At 55.6% G+C, this 14,440-nt stretch overlaps 1 protein-coding gene across 1 annotated transcript in view; it reads left to right on the forward strand.

Annotated features, from left to right (window-relative positions):
• USP22 (ubiquitin specific peptidase 22) overlaps positions 1-8,027 on the forward strand; it is a 34,099-nt gene extending 26,072 nt beyond the window's left edge. Inside the window, exons 6-13 of the mRNA XM_082602780.1 lie at positions 203-350; positions 1,305-1,410; positions 1,520-1,678; positions 2,813-2,939; positions 3,666-3,757; positions 4,448-4,510; positions 4,915-5,064; positions 5,536-8,027. Of these exons, the coding sequence (XP_082458906.1) occupies positions 203-350; positions 1,305-1,410; positions 1,520-1,678; positions 2,813-2,939; positions 3,666-3,757; positions 4,448-4,510; positions 4,915-5,064; positions 5,536-5,578 (888 nt within the window). The 3' untranslated portion in view covers positions 5,579-8,027. The remainder of the gene's footprint in view (positions 1-202; positions 351-1,304; positions 1,411-1,519; positions 1,679-2,812; positions 2,940-3,665; positions 3,758-4,447; positions 4,511-4,914; positions 5,065-5,535) is intronic.
• The last annotated feature ends 6,413 nt before the right edge of the window (positions 8,028-14,440 follow it).

A 14,440-nucleotide genomic window follows, 5' to 3' on the forward strand; every position in this document is an offset into this window, starting at 1 on the left:
CAGATGGTGGGAATGGAGAAAACTAAGAGCAGACTCAAAGTCCACGTGAAAACACAGTTTGCCTGAAAAGGAAAGGAAATGACTTGTCTGGGTCGCACTCGCCAGCGGAGGTTCTGGGCAGCTGTCAGACGTGTGTGTGTGCGTCTGTGTTCGAGGGAGGCACGTGCTCCTGACGAGGGTGCTTTTCCTTCTCTCTAAGCAGTTCTACTCGGGGCACCGGTCCCCCCACATCCCGTACAAGCTGCTGCACCTGGTGTGGACGCACGCCCGGCACCTGGCGGGCTACGAGCAGCAGGACGCGCACGAGTTCCTCATCGCGGCCCTGGACGTCCTGCACCGGCACTGCAAAGGTGAGCACTGCACAGGTGAGCGCTGTACAGGTGGGCACTGCAGAGGTGAGCGCTGCACAGGTGAGCACTGCATACGTGAGCGCTGTACAGGTGAGCGTTGCATAGGTGGGTGCTGCAGAGGTGAGCACTGCATAGGTGGGCACTGCAGAGGTGAGCGCTGCACGGGTGAGCACTGCATAGGTGGGCACTGTATAGGTGAGCACTGTACAGGTGAGCGTTGTATAGGTGGGTGCTGCAGAGGTGGGTGCTGAAGAGGTGAGCACTGCATAGGTGAGCACTGTACAGGTGAATTGTACAGGTGGGTGCTGCAGAGATGAGCAACTGCACAGGTGAGCACTGCATAGGTGGGCACTGTATAGGTGAGCACTGTACCGGTGAGCGTTGTACAGGTGGGTGCTGCAGAGGTGAGCACTGCATTGGTGAGCATTGCATAGGTGAGCACTGTACAGATGGGCGCTGCAGAGGTGAGCACTGCACAGGTGAGCGCTGCAGAGGTGATGAGCACTGCATAGGTGGACACTGTATAGGTGAGCATTGTACAGGTGGGCACTGCAGAGGTGAGCACTGTACAGGTGAGCGTTGTACAGATGGGTGCTGCAGAGGTGAGCACTGCATAGGTGAGCACTGTGCAGATGAGCGTTGTACAGGTGGGCGCTGCAGAGGTGAGCACTGCAAAGGTGAGCAGTGTACAGGTGAGCATTATACAGGTGGGTGCTGCAGAGGTGAGGGCGGGGGCTGTTTCTCAGGGCCTGTTACTGGGCCTGCCAGGTGGATGGCAGGGAGCTCTTCACAGGGAGGAACAAGGGGGAAAAACTGAAAGCACACGGCGTGTCCCTCCCACACCCCTGTGGAAACCTGGACCCTCCTGCTGCACCAGCCCTGCCCCTTGGGCCAGCGGCCTGGCAGTGGGCTGCCTTGGGGGCCCAGGGTCACAGAGCCGCCGTCTCTTGCCAGGCGATGACAATGGGAAGAAGGCCAACAACCCGAACCACTGCAGCTGCATCATAGACCAGATCTTCACGGGGGGGCTGCAGTCCGACGTCACCTGCCAAGTGTGCCAGTAAGTGCGGCCTCTGCAGCCCCGGTGCTGCTGGCCGAGCGTCGCGAGGCCTTGTCACTGTGCTGCCCCGGGGCCATGGTGCTCACCTGTCCCCCCTGCTTGCTCCTAGTGGGGTCTCCACCACCATCGACCCCTTCTGGGACATCAGCCTGGACCTGCCTGGCTCTTCCACCCCCTTCTGGCCACTGAGCCCTGGGAGCGAGGGCAGCGTGGTGAACGGAGAGAGCCACGCGTCGGGAACCACGACCCTCACGGACTGCCTGCGGAGGTGAGGCGTCCGCGCCTTGTGGGGAGGGGGCCCTTCCTCGTGGCTGCTCAGGGAAAGTCCTGGTAAAGCCAGCCCCCCCAGGGCCCCATGTTCCCGCATGAAAGCTGAGGGGAGATGGGATGGCCAGCAGACGAGCTGTTTCTGTCCCTGAGTGCCCCCCACCCTGAGCAGAGGCTGGAGGTCCGCGGCCTTTAGTGACTAACAGCCAGAGTCACACCCAGCAGGGCCGCCCTCCTGCTGTGGCTCGTGGTCTTTTCTGAAGGTGATGAAAACGTTTTTAATTAAACTTTTTATTTTGAGATAATTGTAGTTTTGTGTGCAGTTGTAAGATACAATCCAGAGAGATCCTGTGTACTCTTTCTTCAGTTTCCCGCAGTGGTAACATCTTGTAAAATTATAGCACAATGTCACGGTCAGCAGGATCTCGACATCCCTGCAGTCAAGATGCAGGGCACTTGCATCCCCGCAGGGTCCCTCACAACCACACGTCCTGCACCTCCTACCCCTGTTGCCTCCTTAACTCCTGGCAGCCGCAAATCTGTTCTCCATTTCTAGAAATTCCACATTTCAAGAATGTTATGTCCATGGAATCATACATCATGTAACCTTTCAAGGGTTGACTGTTTTCACTCATCCTAATTCTTTGGAGATTGATCCAGGTTGTGTGCATCACCAGTTGTTTCCTTTTTATTGCTTACTAGTATTCCATGGTGTACACGGCTTAACCAGGCTTAACCACTCATTCGCTGAAGGACATCTGCATTGCTTCCAGGGTTTTTTTTGGCCTTTACAGATAAAGCTGCAGTAGCCACTCATGTACAGTTTTTGGGTGAATGCTGGTTTTCACTTTTCAGGGACAAATTTGATTGCTGGGTCTTAACAGTAGTTAGAAAATTATTTTGAGTTCACCAGACTTTCATCTTCCAAAAAAGTTGAGGATAAATATTTTTTGAAGTGATAGAGAAGAGAAAGGAAGGAATAGCTTTTTCATTGTGAAGTTATAAACGTCCCTAATTGTGTGTGTGTTTTTAGGAAGGAAGTGAACCTCATGAAAGTGATAAAATAACTTTTCTTTTTCCTCTCTTACTGCTGCCATCTTTTTTCCTAAAAATACATGTTTTCAATGCGTTGCAGGTTTACCAGACCAGAGCACTTAGGAAGCAGTGCGAAGATCAAGTGTAGCGGTTGCCATAGCTACCAGGAGTCCACAAAGCAGCTCACCATGAAGAAGCTGCCCATTGTGGCCTGTTTCCATCTCAAAGTGAGTTCCCTGAGCACGTCCAAGGCCTGAGGGTGGGTGGGTGTTCAGCGTCCATCTGTGCTTGTGGAGCAAAGAGGATGGTGCCTATAAATTACTCTGCTCGTGTCTGTCGCCGGGGGGTTTGCCCGTGAATCAAAAAGTAATTGTTTCATAATGAAAACAGGGTGAGTTACTCTGGGTGGGTGGTGGTTAGGGATTTACTGCTCCTCCCCTCCAAGTTCTTCTGTCCTCAGCCCAAGTTTTCTGATTTTCTTTTACTTAAAAGCAAGGACCCTTAGCATTAAGGTCTCGTCTGGAGGTCAGCACGGCTTTCCTGTGAAGGCCCAGTAGCAAATATGAATCATGTGTATGATGTATTACAAAAGAATATGGCAGCAGAGATGGCGTGTGTGCTGGTCTTGGGTATTTGCGATCTGATTTTACATGTAAAGCATACAGTCTCTGTTGCTCATTCTTTTATTTCATGACCCTTTAAAGATGTAAGACAGAAACCAAATCCCCAGCCCTACCTGTTTCTCCTACCGGGCACTGTGCTAGGTCCACACCTGCTTTTGGGCCCATCATTTCAGGGCTGGGCTGAGCCCTGTGGGTTATGTCGCCCTGTGGACTCTGAGCTCTAGCTGTGGCCAAGGGCGGTTCAGAAAATGCAGGAAAGGCCCACTTAGGGAGCCACAGAGGCTGTGCTGTCGGAGGAGCCCTACAGCCTTCCCACCCCCACTTCTGCAGCGATTCGAACACTCCGCCAAACTTCGGCGCAAGATCACCACCTACGTGTCCTTCCCCCTCGAGCTGGACATGACCCCCTTCATGGCCTCCAGGTTCGTCCTCTGTGTCTGTGGTCGGGTGGGCGTGGCACCAGGTCCCTGATGAGGCCCCAGTGGGCCCTGATGTCACTTCGTCCGTGACCCCTCACTGTCCTGATCTCATCCCAGGACTGTCCCTGTGTGAGGGAGGCTGTCCTACCAGCTGGTTCAGGGCAGCATTTCAGGCGTTTCAGCCACAGGCACTGAGATTGGATACAAATCAACACAGTGGTTTTGTGGTTGTAGGTTTCATTTATCTTGTTTTGGAGTCTTTGTATCAGGGACCGCTTGAAGTTCACCCTTGCAAAATACGAGGCCCTTCCTGGTAGGAGGGCTGCTGTAGTGAATAATAACCACAGGCGGGGCTGCTTAAAAGCAGCAGAGGCCTGAGTCCAGTGTTGGCGGGGCCTCAGGAGGATCTGGGGAGGCTGCCTGCCTGCCTGGGGGGTGGCGGGGAGACGTGGGTCTGGGTGGGCTCTGAGCCTCGATCTTGGCAGTCCGCTTCCCAGCTTGGCCCTTGGTTTCCCCACCATAACTCGGGGGTCATCTCTGCCTGAGATGGAGCTGTTGGGAGAAGCGGACCCATGGAAGCCGCACCAGCACGGCGTCCGGGGTCGCGCATCCCCGGTGCCCACGATACCGTGTGAACTGCGGGTCATTAGTGAATTGTTTTAATCGAGCCTGAGTTTGCGCCGTTTGTTCCAGCAAAGAGAGCAGGATGAACGGACAGTACCAGCAGCCAGCGGACAGTCTCAGCAACGATAACAAGTGAGTGGCCCCTCATGCACCTCCTAGTGTCTCGAGCGCGAGCGGGGCTGGGGGCTTCGCAGGAGGCCCACCTGCGTCTCCCGGGAGATGCTGCGTGTGAGGGGCAGCGTCCGGGCCTGCTTGCTTTTGGCCGCTGGCCTGCTTCCTGTCGTGCTGGCACCGACCCTCTGTCAGGGAGGGGCCTCCCCCCCGCGTCGTGGTGAGGCCCCTCTGCCCGTGCCTCCTGTTGGTGGCGGCGGGGAGGGTGGAGCAGCAACGGCGCCTCCCGGGCGGGCCTGTTCCCCTTTCCCTCGCGCTGCTGTCGCCTGTCAGCGCTTGCTCCTGAGTGGCCACCCGGTGGGGACTGTAGTCCCTGGTGGGAACAGGGTCGTGACCTCCGTCTCCTGCCACCGTCCCCAAACCAGGTACTCCTTGTTTGCGGTGGTCAACCACCAGGGGACCCTGGAGAGTGGCCACTACACCAGCTTCATCCGGCAGCACAAGGACCAGTGGTTCAAGTGTGACGATGCCATCATCACCAAGGCTAGCATTGCAGACGTGCTGGACAGCGAGGGGTGCGTCCCTTGGGCCCCCGGGGCCGTGTCACCCTCTGCGCCCCGTTCGCTCCTTCCTGCTCACCGTTGCCTCCCTCGGTCTCGAGGCCATCCGCGGGGCTCCTGCCCCACCCCCCACCCCACCCCCCGCAGCTGCCCTGAGCTCCAGCAGGCCTCTGGGCTTGGAGCCGCGAGCAGTGGGGCAGCCCTGAGAGGCTCTGCGGTGGCTGTGAGGAGGCCAGGCGGGTGGACTGGGGCTGGAACCCGGGGCTGGCGTCCTTCCGAGAGGGACCGTGTACAGGGCTGGGGGGCGGCCGCAGCCAGAGCCCAGCAGGTGGACGGAGGCCGGGCTGGTCGTGGACTGGGGGCCCTGCCGCCTCCCTGCCGTCTCTTCTCTGTGGTGACAGGCTGAACGCGGCTGTCCTGGTCAGGGTGGTTTTGCTCCGACGCCCCGGGAGGTGGAAGTAAGCGTGCTCTGTCCTCTCTCCTCAGGTACCTGCTCTTCTATCACAAACAGTTCCTGGAGTACGAGTAGCCGTCGGCGCACCGGCAAGTCCCCCGAAGTCATCCGGGTGCCCGGGGTCGCGCTGTGTGGACACTTGACGAGGTGGGCTGGGGGTTGGGGGGCAGAGGAGATGTGCGCCGGAGTGTCTCCTGTGTCCCCCACGAGCTGGGGCAGGCGCAGCCCCTGCGCCAGCCGTTCCACGCTGTGGCCCCGAAAGCAGGAGGTGGAGGAGATGCAGGCCTCGCAGGTCTTCCTCTTGGTGAGTTTGGTGTCTGTGCACAGCATGGACTCGGGCGTGAGCCCCAGAGCCTGTGGAGCTGAAGACCCCGTGGGGCCTCCGAGCACGTCTGTCCTGCAGACGAGCAGCGTCATCCTGCATGTGGAAGCAGCTCCCCGTTTTCTAGAAATAGGCGTTTGCGTATGGTCCCCCTTTCTCTCTTTTTCCATGATGGTCCCCCTTCTCTCTCTTTTTCTTTTTCTTAAATGTAATGATGGTAACGTGAATGAATTACTGAGTTCAGGCTGAAATTTAGATCGTTTTCCTTTTATTCTGGAGAGCGGATCTTGCTTTTTCATCGGTGCTGTTTTTGTTGCCCCCGCCCCCGCCAGGCATCTTTGACCTGGTCAGAGCTGCCTGGCTCAATGGAGGAGAATCAGGCTGCGCTGGGAATGGTCTCTGTCGTATTAATCTTTTAGTAACTGAAGCGTTTCCAGTGGTTTCACCGTTTTCCCTCCCATGTTTCCTTCCTGGTCACCTGTCCCGTGAACTCTCCTGGTCGCTGCTGGGTGGCGGGTATGTCGGATGATGCGGGCGGCCTCCTGGGGGGCTGCATCCTGGCTCTGGCCTCTGCCGTGCATTCCGGTAGCTTCTGTTGCCGCAGGACAGACGGCCGGGACTGAGCTGGTGGGAGGGGCTGATGGGGGAGGTGCAGCATCGTTGTTCCTTGTGAGCCGTCTCGCATGCATCTGTCTGTTCACACCCAAACTTAGATTGTCCGTCTCTGAGAGATTCCAGCCCAGAGACGGGGTGGGGTGGGGTGGGGGTGAGCCAGTGTCCCCTGAACTGTGAGGTTTCTTTCCTGTGGCAGGGTCAGCGAACTCTCTGCAAAGGGCCAGGTAGTAGATGTTTCTGGCTTTGTGGGCCCTGTGGTCTCTGCTGCAGGTAACGTGGATGAGTGTAGCTGTGTTCCAATGAACTTTACATGATCACGGAAAGTTGAATTTCATATACTCTAACCACATCACAAAATTTCAACCGTTTTCACTCTTTAAAAACGTGTGCCCGGTTCTCAGGCGACAGACTGTGAACCAGGTCCAGCTCATCAGCTGCTCGGGTCTGGGCGCGGCGTGGCTCCTGCCCCGCTGTGGAAGGTGCTGGGGTCCTGCAGCAGGGGTGTCGTATCCGGCAGAGTCCTCAGCGACGCAGCTCAGGCACCTGCCCTGCGTGGCCCGTCCGCTGTGGCTGCTCTGAGGACCCTGGGCTGGAGGCGGCCCTGGAGTCCTGGGCCTCCGTGCAGAGTGGGGACAGAGTAGATGTACTGGCTGCGGGGTTTCTGGCAGGTCGCCTATGGTCTGGTCAGCCCTGCACCCCTCCCCTGCTGCCTGCTCATGTCCAGGGCTCACCTGCTCCAAGAATGTGAAGATTCAGGAGACAGGCCGTTTCTCTTTTCTGGGTGTTTTTTTGAATTTTTATGTCGAAGTTAACCCTCTGTTCCCTCTGGCCTGGTGTTCTAAGCACTTATCTCTCTGTCTGCTGCTGAGATTCCCCTGTGGCTGGAAGAACTACCTGGGGGGGGACGGTGAGGCTTCAGCTGCCTGCACGTGCACCCACCCCCCGTCCCGTGCACTGCGGTCCTGCTTTGACGTCACCTCGGCAGGAACAGAGAACTGCGTGATGGGTTGGGGAATTTGTTTTCTTTCAGCTCCCGATGCGGCTACTAAATACGGGAAAATGGTTTCCTGTTTCAAACCACCACCCGTGTCGATGTCCAGACCACTAAGAATCCCTGGGCGACCCTTCCTCCCCGGCTGGTGTGTTTACAGTGACTTGTGTTTGTGAGACGTTGGCGGCCGTGTCAGCGCTGTACAGTGAGACAGTGGGCTCTCCTCCTGGGTGTCCTGAGCGGGGGGCTGGGCCCGGGCCCTCCCCAGGCCGCCTCGGGCCTCCTGTCGGCGCCAGGATGTCCAGGACGCTCCTCCTGCATCACGTACACTCGTGCTGTTGTAGTTCTGCTTGGTGTGGATGCTTTCGTCGTATAAAATTGCTGTTCTTTTGACAATTCAAGTGACTGTTTCGTTTACTATAACTTTGAAAACAGAAATCGTAAGAACAAGATTCCAATGATTGTGCTGTGGATTTTATTACTGGGATGTTTCCGTGTCCCTTTCACCTGTCGTTTTGAGGGACTGTTTGGCTCTTCTCCCTAATGGCTTGTAGTCTTTTCCTGTGTCGTAATAAAGCTACATTTTATTCTGAAAACTGGCCCGTCTTCCCTTACTAGCACCCGAGTCCCATCTGTGACACCAGCCCCTTCTCGGTTTGTCCCAGCCCAGACCTGCCCTGGGCCGGGAAGTCCACGCCCCCTGTGGCCCGTCCTCCCAGCGGCAGGATGGTGACAAATCTGGGACTCAGGACACCGTGGGCTGTCAGACTTTGACGAACTTAAAAGTCACCCGAGGGGCTTCTTTAAACACAGGAACCCCTGCTGGAGTTCGATTACAGGACCTGGGATGCGGTGCGGTGATGTGCGGCTCCCCGGGCGCTGAGAAGGCGGAGGGTGTGGTCGGAGGGCAGCCCCCGACCTGGTCAGTGCTGTTCTGACTCTGCCCACCCCCCCAGTCCACCCTTCATTTCTGAAGTGTGCTGTTTTTGGATGCCTCTGTCGCACGTTCCTTCGCTTCACGTACGCGGAAACATCAGGAAGTTCCAGCGAGTGCCCCTGGGTTCCAGAGCGGCAGTCCTCCCCGGGGGCCTCTCCACATTCAGGAGGACCGTTGCTGCGTGCCTGCAAGCAGCTACCCCGGGGCTCCGAGACCTTCCCACCAGAGTTTTCCAGGCCTGGAAGGAAGACGCGTGGTGGGGCTGTTGGTGTGAAGCTGTGGAGCGCCAGCCCAGCCCTAAGCCCTGCACCCCAGGAGCCGCACGCTCCAGTCGCAGGCTCTGGTTAAAAGCGTTAAGCTGTCCTGGCAGACAGACTCGTGCCTGCGTCTCAGCAGGGAGCCGCGTGGGCACGAGGCCCCTGCTCTGTGTCCTGTGGGGCTTGTGGACTGTCGTCGCCTGGGGTGGTGCCGACAGGCAGGGCAGGCAGATCCGCGTCCAGGAGACAGGTTCGATCCCATGAGGACACGTCTCTGGCCTCCGTGTAGTGGGCCTGTCAGCAGGTGGCCGGCTGCTCCTGGGCCTCGGTGCCGGTCCAGTTGCCAAGTGGGGGCCCGGCAGGGCTAGCTGGTGAGCCAGGGCCAGGGCCTGACATCGAGCCTGTTCAGACAGCCCCGTCCCCATCTCGATGGCCCCTTTGCTCATGGAGTGGGGCGGGGGTTCTCAGCGAGCTGTCTGCTCCCACAGCTGGCCGTTTTGTCCACCTGGCAGTGAGTGTCCTCTGTCGGGCTTCTCCTTGGTGAGCACAGTCTGTGCCCGTTTGGTGAGGTGTGTCCCCACCCAGGTCTTCGCCAGTCCTTAAATCCTGTTGCTTCCGAATCTTTGACCATCCAGCCGAGCTGAACTTTGAAAACAAAGTTACAGTAAACAAGGATGGTCCTCGGGTCCCTGGTCACAAGGGTACTTGCGATTGTGCAGCAGGTGTGTCTGTGGATGTCACAGCCGCCGGCTCCCGCTGTACCTTTGCACGTGAGTGTCCGTCGCTGCACACCCAGAGGTGGGCCAAGCGGCTGACAGCACTCACTGTGTCCAGGGCACTCGGGCCATGCGGTCACTGATGTCCGAGGTTAGGCGCTCGGCCCGCGTAGCGGAGGCTCTTTCTACGGAGGATCAACACCCACGGAGGAGGACAGGTTTGACGTGCCTGGAAGGTCTGTGCTGGTGTCCTTTGGTCCCGGCTGGAGGCTGTGACGCATCCTCATTTGCCACAGATGTTGAGTTACTAGGTCTCTTGCATCCTCAGGCTCAGTGGTCATGTAGCATTTTCAAACTCATTCGGGTCCCTCTAACTGGGAGCCACATGCTGCCTGTGTAGACGGATGGAATTAACACACCCAAAATGGTTTGTGCTGCTTCTCAACCCAGCAGGGCTGCCTGTTCTCGGGAGGGTGTGGGAGATGCAGTGCCCTGTCTTCTTGCTTCAGAGCGCGGAATCCACAGGAATGCCATTGAGTTGGGGACCCCTGAGTTTGGGACACTTTATATCTTGTGATGGATTGATTGATTTTAATTTTTTTAAATTATCTTTGTTTATTTTTTAACTTTCATTGGAGTACAGTTAATTTACAATGTTGTGTTAGTTTCAGGTGTACAGCAAAGTGGATCAGTTACACACGTGCATGTATCCACTCTTGTTTAGATTCTTTTCCTATCTAGGTCATTACAAAGTATTGAGTAGAGTTCCCTGTGCTCTATAGCAGGTCCTTATTAGTTATCTATTTTATATACAGTAGTGTGTACATGCCAATCCCAATCTCCCAGTTTATTATCCCCCTCCTTTCCCCCTGGTAACCATAAGTTTGTCTTCTACATCTGTGACTGTATTTCTGTTTTGTAAATAAGTTCATTTGTGCCATTTTTACTTTTAGTCTTGTGGTTTATTTAGTTAACTGTTATTAAATTGTCTGCTCATCAGATCCAGTCAGCAAAATGTCACCACTGTGGTGGATGGGAGTGATGCTCTGTGCGGCATGAGATGGTCTGCGTGTCTGGACTCAACAGCAGAAGCAGGGTCAGTGTAGCCCTGAGGCTCCATCGGAAGGAGTACTGTGGGCTCCTGCTCCGGGGAGGGAGGGGCACTGGAAGGGCACGGGGCGGGGTGGGGGGAGGGCAAGCGGGACGGGACCCCAGGGGAGGAAACACTGAGTGACAGGGGCGTCTACCGCTGAGGAAGGGCAGGAAGGCACGCAGCTGCCAGGGAGCAGCCCCCCCATGAGAGTGTGACCCCCACGGGGCCAGGTGAAGCCATTGGGGCCCGGGAGTGATCACAGCGACGACAGAACCCAACCAGCTCAGCCTGTGACTTGGCCCCCTCACTGACGGCCTGGAGGAGAAAGGCCGGCCAATTCCAGGCATAAAAACTTGGTATGTCAGTCTCTGCCATCCCACACAGGTCTGGAATTTGGTAAAAAAAAAAAAAAAAAAAAAATCACAAGACACACAAAACAGCAAGTAGAAACACTGCCAAGAGACAAAGCAACAGAACCAGACTCAGAGATGATCTGAATGTCGGAGCTGTCAGGCGGAGATTCTGGATAATTAGGGTTAGTGTGTTGACGGCTCTCTGGGAGAATGTGTGGAACAGGCGGGGGCCTTCAGCGGGATGGGGGTTGTGTGCGGAGGGGCCACGTGGATGGAGGTGCTGGGAGCCAGGATCGTGGTGACAGGAAGGATGTCCCTGACAGGCCCGTCAGTGACCTCACAGCTGAGGGAAGAGGCATTGGGGCCACCCAGACTGGAACAAAGAGAAGAATGGGGGGAACACAGAAAGAATAGGGCACCTGGGATGTGGGGCAGTACCAGACAGTTTGAAGGGATAATGGCCAGTAATTTTATAATGAAAAATGTCAAGCCACAGATCCGAACATTTCAGAGAACCCCAAGCAGGATAAATAACAAACCTACCCATAACAGAAAACTCCGGGGCACATCACATTCAAACCTCTAAAAAGTTAAAGAGAAAAATTTGAAGGCATACGTTGCAAAGAAGCAAAGGTAGGAATTATAGCAGCTGTCTTTTCAGAAATTGTGGTAGCCGGAGAGAGTGGGGCGATGTCTCTGAGATGCTGGAAAGAAAAAACTGGCATCCCAGAGTCTTCCCAGAAAAATCTCTCAGAAATAGACTTTTGAAGCAAACAGAATTCATCATCTGCAGACTCACACAAGAGGGGCTGAAGGAAGCTCTTCAGACAGAAGAAGTGAGAGAGACCAGACAGACCTAGGTCTACACACAGAAAATGAAGATTTTTAGACGTGAAGGTAGATCTAAAAAGCATTGTTTTTGTTATTTTTAATCATTCTGTACGCTACTGAGTTTCTAAAGCAAAAACAGTAGCGACGGATCGTGGGCTTCCAGGACAGCAGCACCGAAGATGGGGCGGGAGTGAGGCGATGCTGCTTGCAGACAGCTCTTCAGAAAACCGTAGAGAGACACACAGAGGCCAGTGTCTAGAGAAACAGTAGGTTGTGGTTGCCAGGGGGTTGGAAAGGGGGAGATGCTGGCCAAAGGGCACAGACTCCCAGGGGTGAGACTGACACGTCCTGATACTGTGTCACGTGCTTGAGAGTTGCAGAGAGTAGATCTTACACATTCTCACCACACGGGTGACTGGGGGCTGGAGTGGAGGAGTTCCTGATGCCACGTGGGGAGTGTGTTACAATGTACAGATGCATCACCTGGCAACTCACAGAGTTACGTGTCATTTATGTCTCAGTAAAGCTGGAGGTAAAGGCCCGAGTTGCGGTGCAGCAGGGCGGGGAGGGCGAGCTGTGGTGCCTGGTCTGAGCTGCGTCTGCAGAGCCCAGTCTGACCCGCCTCCCCTGGCTCTGGCTGCCTGGGCACAAGCGCGGCAGGGCTGGGTGAGCGCTGAGTAGTCGCCAAGAGTCTCTGCCGTCTGGTCGTTTTCAGAGGAGCTTGCTGAGCCCTGGGCAGGGTGCACAGAGTGGATTCGGGGCTGGCGTCGCGGGAGCTGGGCTTGGGGCTGTGGCAGGTGGCGGGAATCAGAGTGTATTTTGGAAGTAGGACCAGCAGAACACAGAACGTGGATAAAATTGATGGTATTTAGAGTTCCAGGTTTTCTTTGCAGCAGAGGATCCTGGTCTTTAAAAAAAAAAAAAAAAAAAACCTGCCACATCAACTTACACTAAAGACCAATTGAGAAACTGACAAAAAAAAAAAAAATAGGTTATTTTTGTGGAAAGCCGTAGTCAGGCACACATTTCCCTGTGTTTTCGGCAGCCTTCACTCCCGCCACAGTCCAGAAGCATCCCCCAGGGCCCCTTGGGCTCAGATGAGCAGAATTTGAAAACAGCTGGAGGAGTTTGCACACATTTCGGATGAGGCTTTGCATCCCAAGTGCGTCTGTGCAGCTCAGAGATGTGCTGGGACTTTGCCAGCATCTGGCAGGCAGCTACACCACGTACAGGGTCCGTGCTGCCAAGAGATGCTGCCATGGGCTTGGTGACCGATGGACACTGCACCAAGATGTCCCCATTGCCACCTTGGGCCCACTGAACACTGGGTCAGACGCTTGTCTTGGGCGGGTGTTTGTTAGAAGCTAACTTGGCTTCAGACCGCGTTGAAGCAAGACTGGACTTGGGAGGACCTGTGTTCTGGGCTGAATGTGTGCCCCCAGATTCATGGGTTGAGGTCCTAACCCCGAGAACCTTTAAGCGTGACCCTATCTGGAGATTTACAGATATGATCAAATGAAAATGAGGTCATTAGGGTGACCAGTGTCCTTATAAAAAGGGAAGATTTGGACAGACAGACACGCATCAAGGGAAGTCGGCCTTCTGCAGCCTTGGGGGCGAGGCCGGGGCAGTTCTCCCATCACTGCCGCAGCAGGACCAGCCCTGTGACACCTGGGTGGGCTCCGGCCTCCACACGGGGGACAGGAGATTGCGGTGTTGAAGCCACACAGCGTGTGGGGCTTTGTCCAGCAGCCTGGGAAGGTAGCAGGGCCCGTTAGCCAGTGGATGGTGAAAGGATGGAGCATCAGGCTTCTTATCTACACCTCCCAGTGTGTTGTGTGAACCTTTGGTGCACATAGGTACGCCAGGTGGTTTCCGGATGAATGATTTGCATAATCTTGTGTTTATCTGTGTAGCTGCTGCTTAAAATAGTTATGTATTTTCAGGTTTAAATGCTCCTAAAGTATAGACTTTGCTGCAAATACAGATATAAAATATATGTAGTATCAAAAATCTGTGAATGTGGGACATACCTGGCGGTCCAGTGGCCAAGACTGCGCTTCCATTGCAGGGGGTGCGGGTTCAGTCCCTGGTCAGGGAACTAAGATCCCGCAAGCCACGTGGTGTGGCCAAAAAAACAAATTGTGTGGGCTTCCCTGGTGGCGCAGTGGTTGAGAGTCCGCCTGCCGATGCAGGGGACACGGGTTCGTGCCCCAGTCCAGGAAGATCGCACATGCTGCGGAGCGGCTGGGCCCGTGAGCCATGGCCATTGAGCCTGTGCGTCCGGAGCCTGTGCTCCGCAACGGGAAAGGCCACAACAGTGAGAGGCCCGCGCACGGCAAAAAAAAAAAAAAAATTGTGAATGCTCAGATACAGTGTTACCAGTCAGAATCCGAAAAATTTAGCATTAAGTCTGGAAGAAAAGGTAGGTGGATGTAAAGAAAAATATTAAACAGTAGTGCAGGTTGGTGTCCAAATGAGAGCACTCCTGAGGTGATGCAGGGACGTGGTCCTGGGCTTTGAGAGCAGCTGGACGCCTGGGCTCAGCCCGCCTGCCCTGTGTCCACCCCACACCCCGTGACACACGTGGGAGCAGCATATGCGTGCACACACGTGACTATACACGCGCACACACAGTCAGACTGCTTCACGCCTTCCTGAGGAGACACGGGAGGAAATTGGTTTTCTGAGATCAACACAGGCGGGCCCAGCCCTAGGGCCCCACCATCAGCCAGCTGCTTTCTCCAGGTGACGGGACAGCAGAGCCTGCTTCTCAGTCCACACACTCGCTCAGATCCTTGGAAACTAGGCCTGGAGCCCAG

The sequence above is a fragment of the Mesoplodon mirus genome, assembly GCF_964341445.2.
Source record: "Mesoplodon mirus genome assembly, chromosome: 18".
Lineage (NCBI taxonomy): Eukaryota > Metazoa > Chordata > Mammalia > Artiodactyla > Ziphiidae > Mesoplodon > Mesoplodon mirus.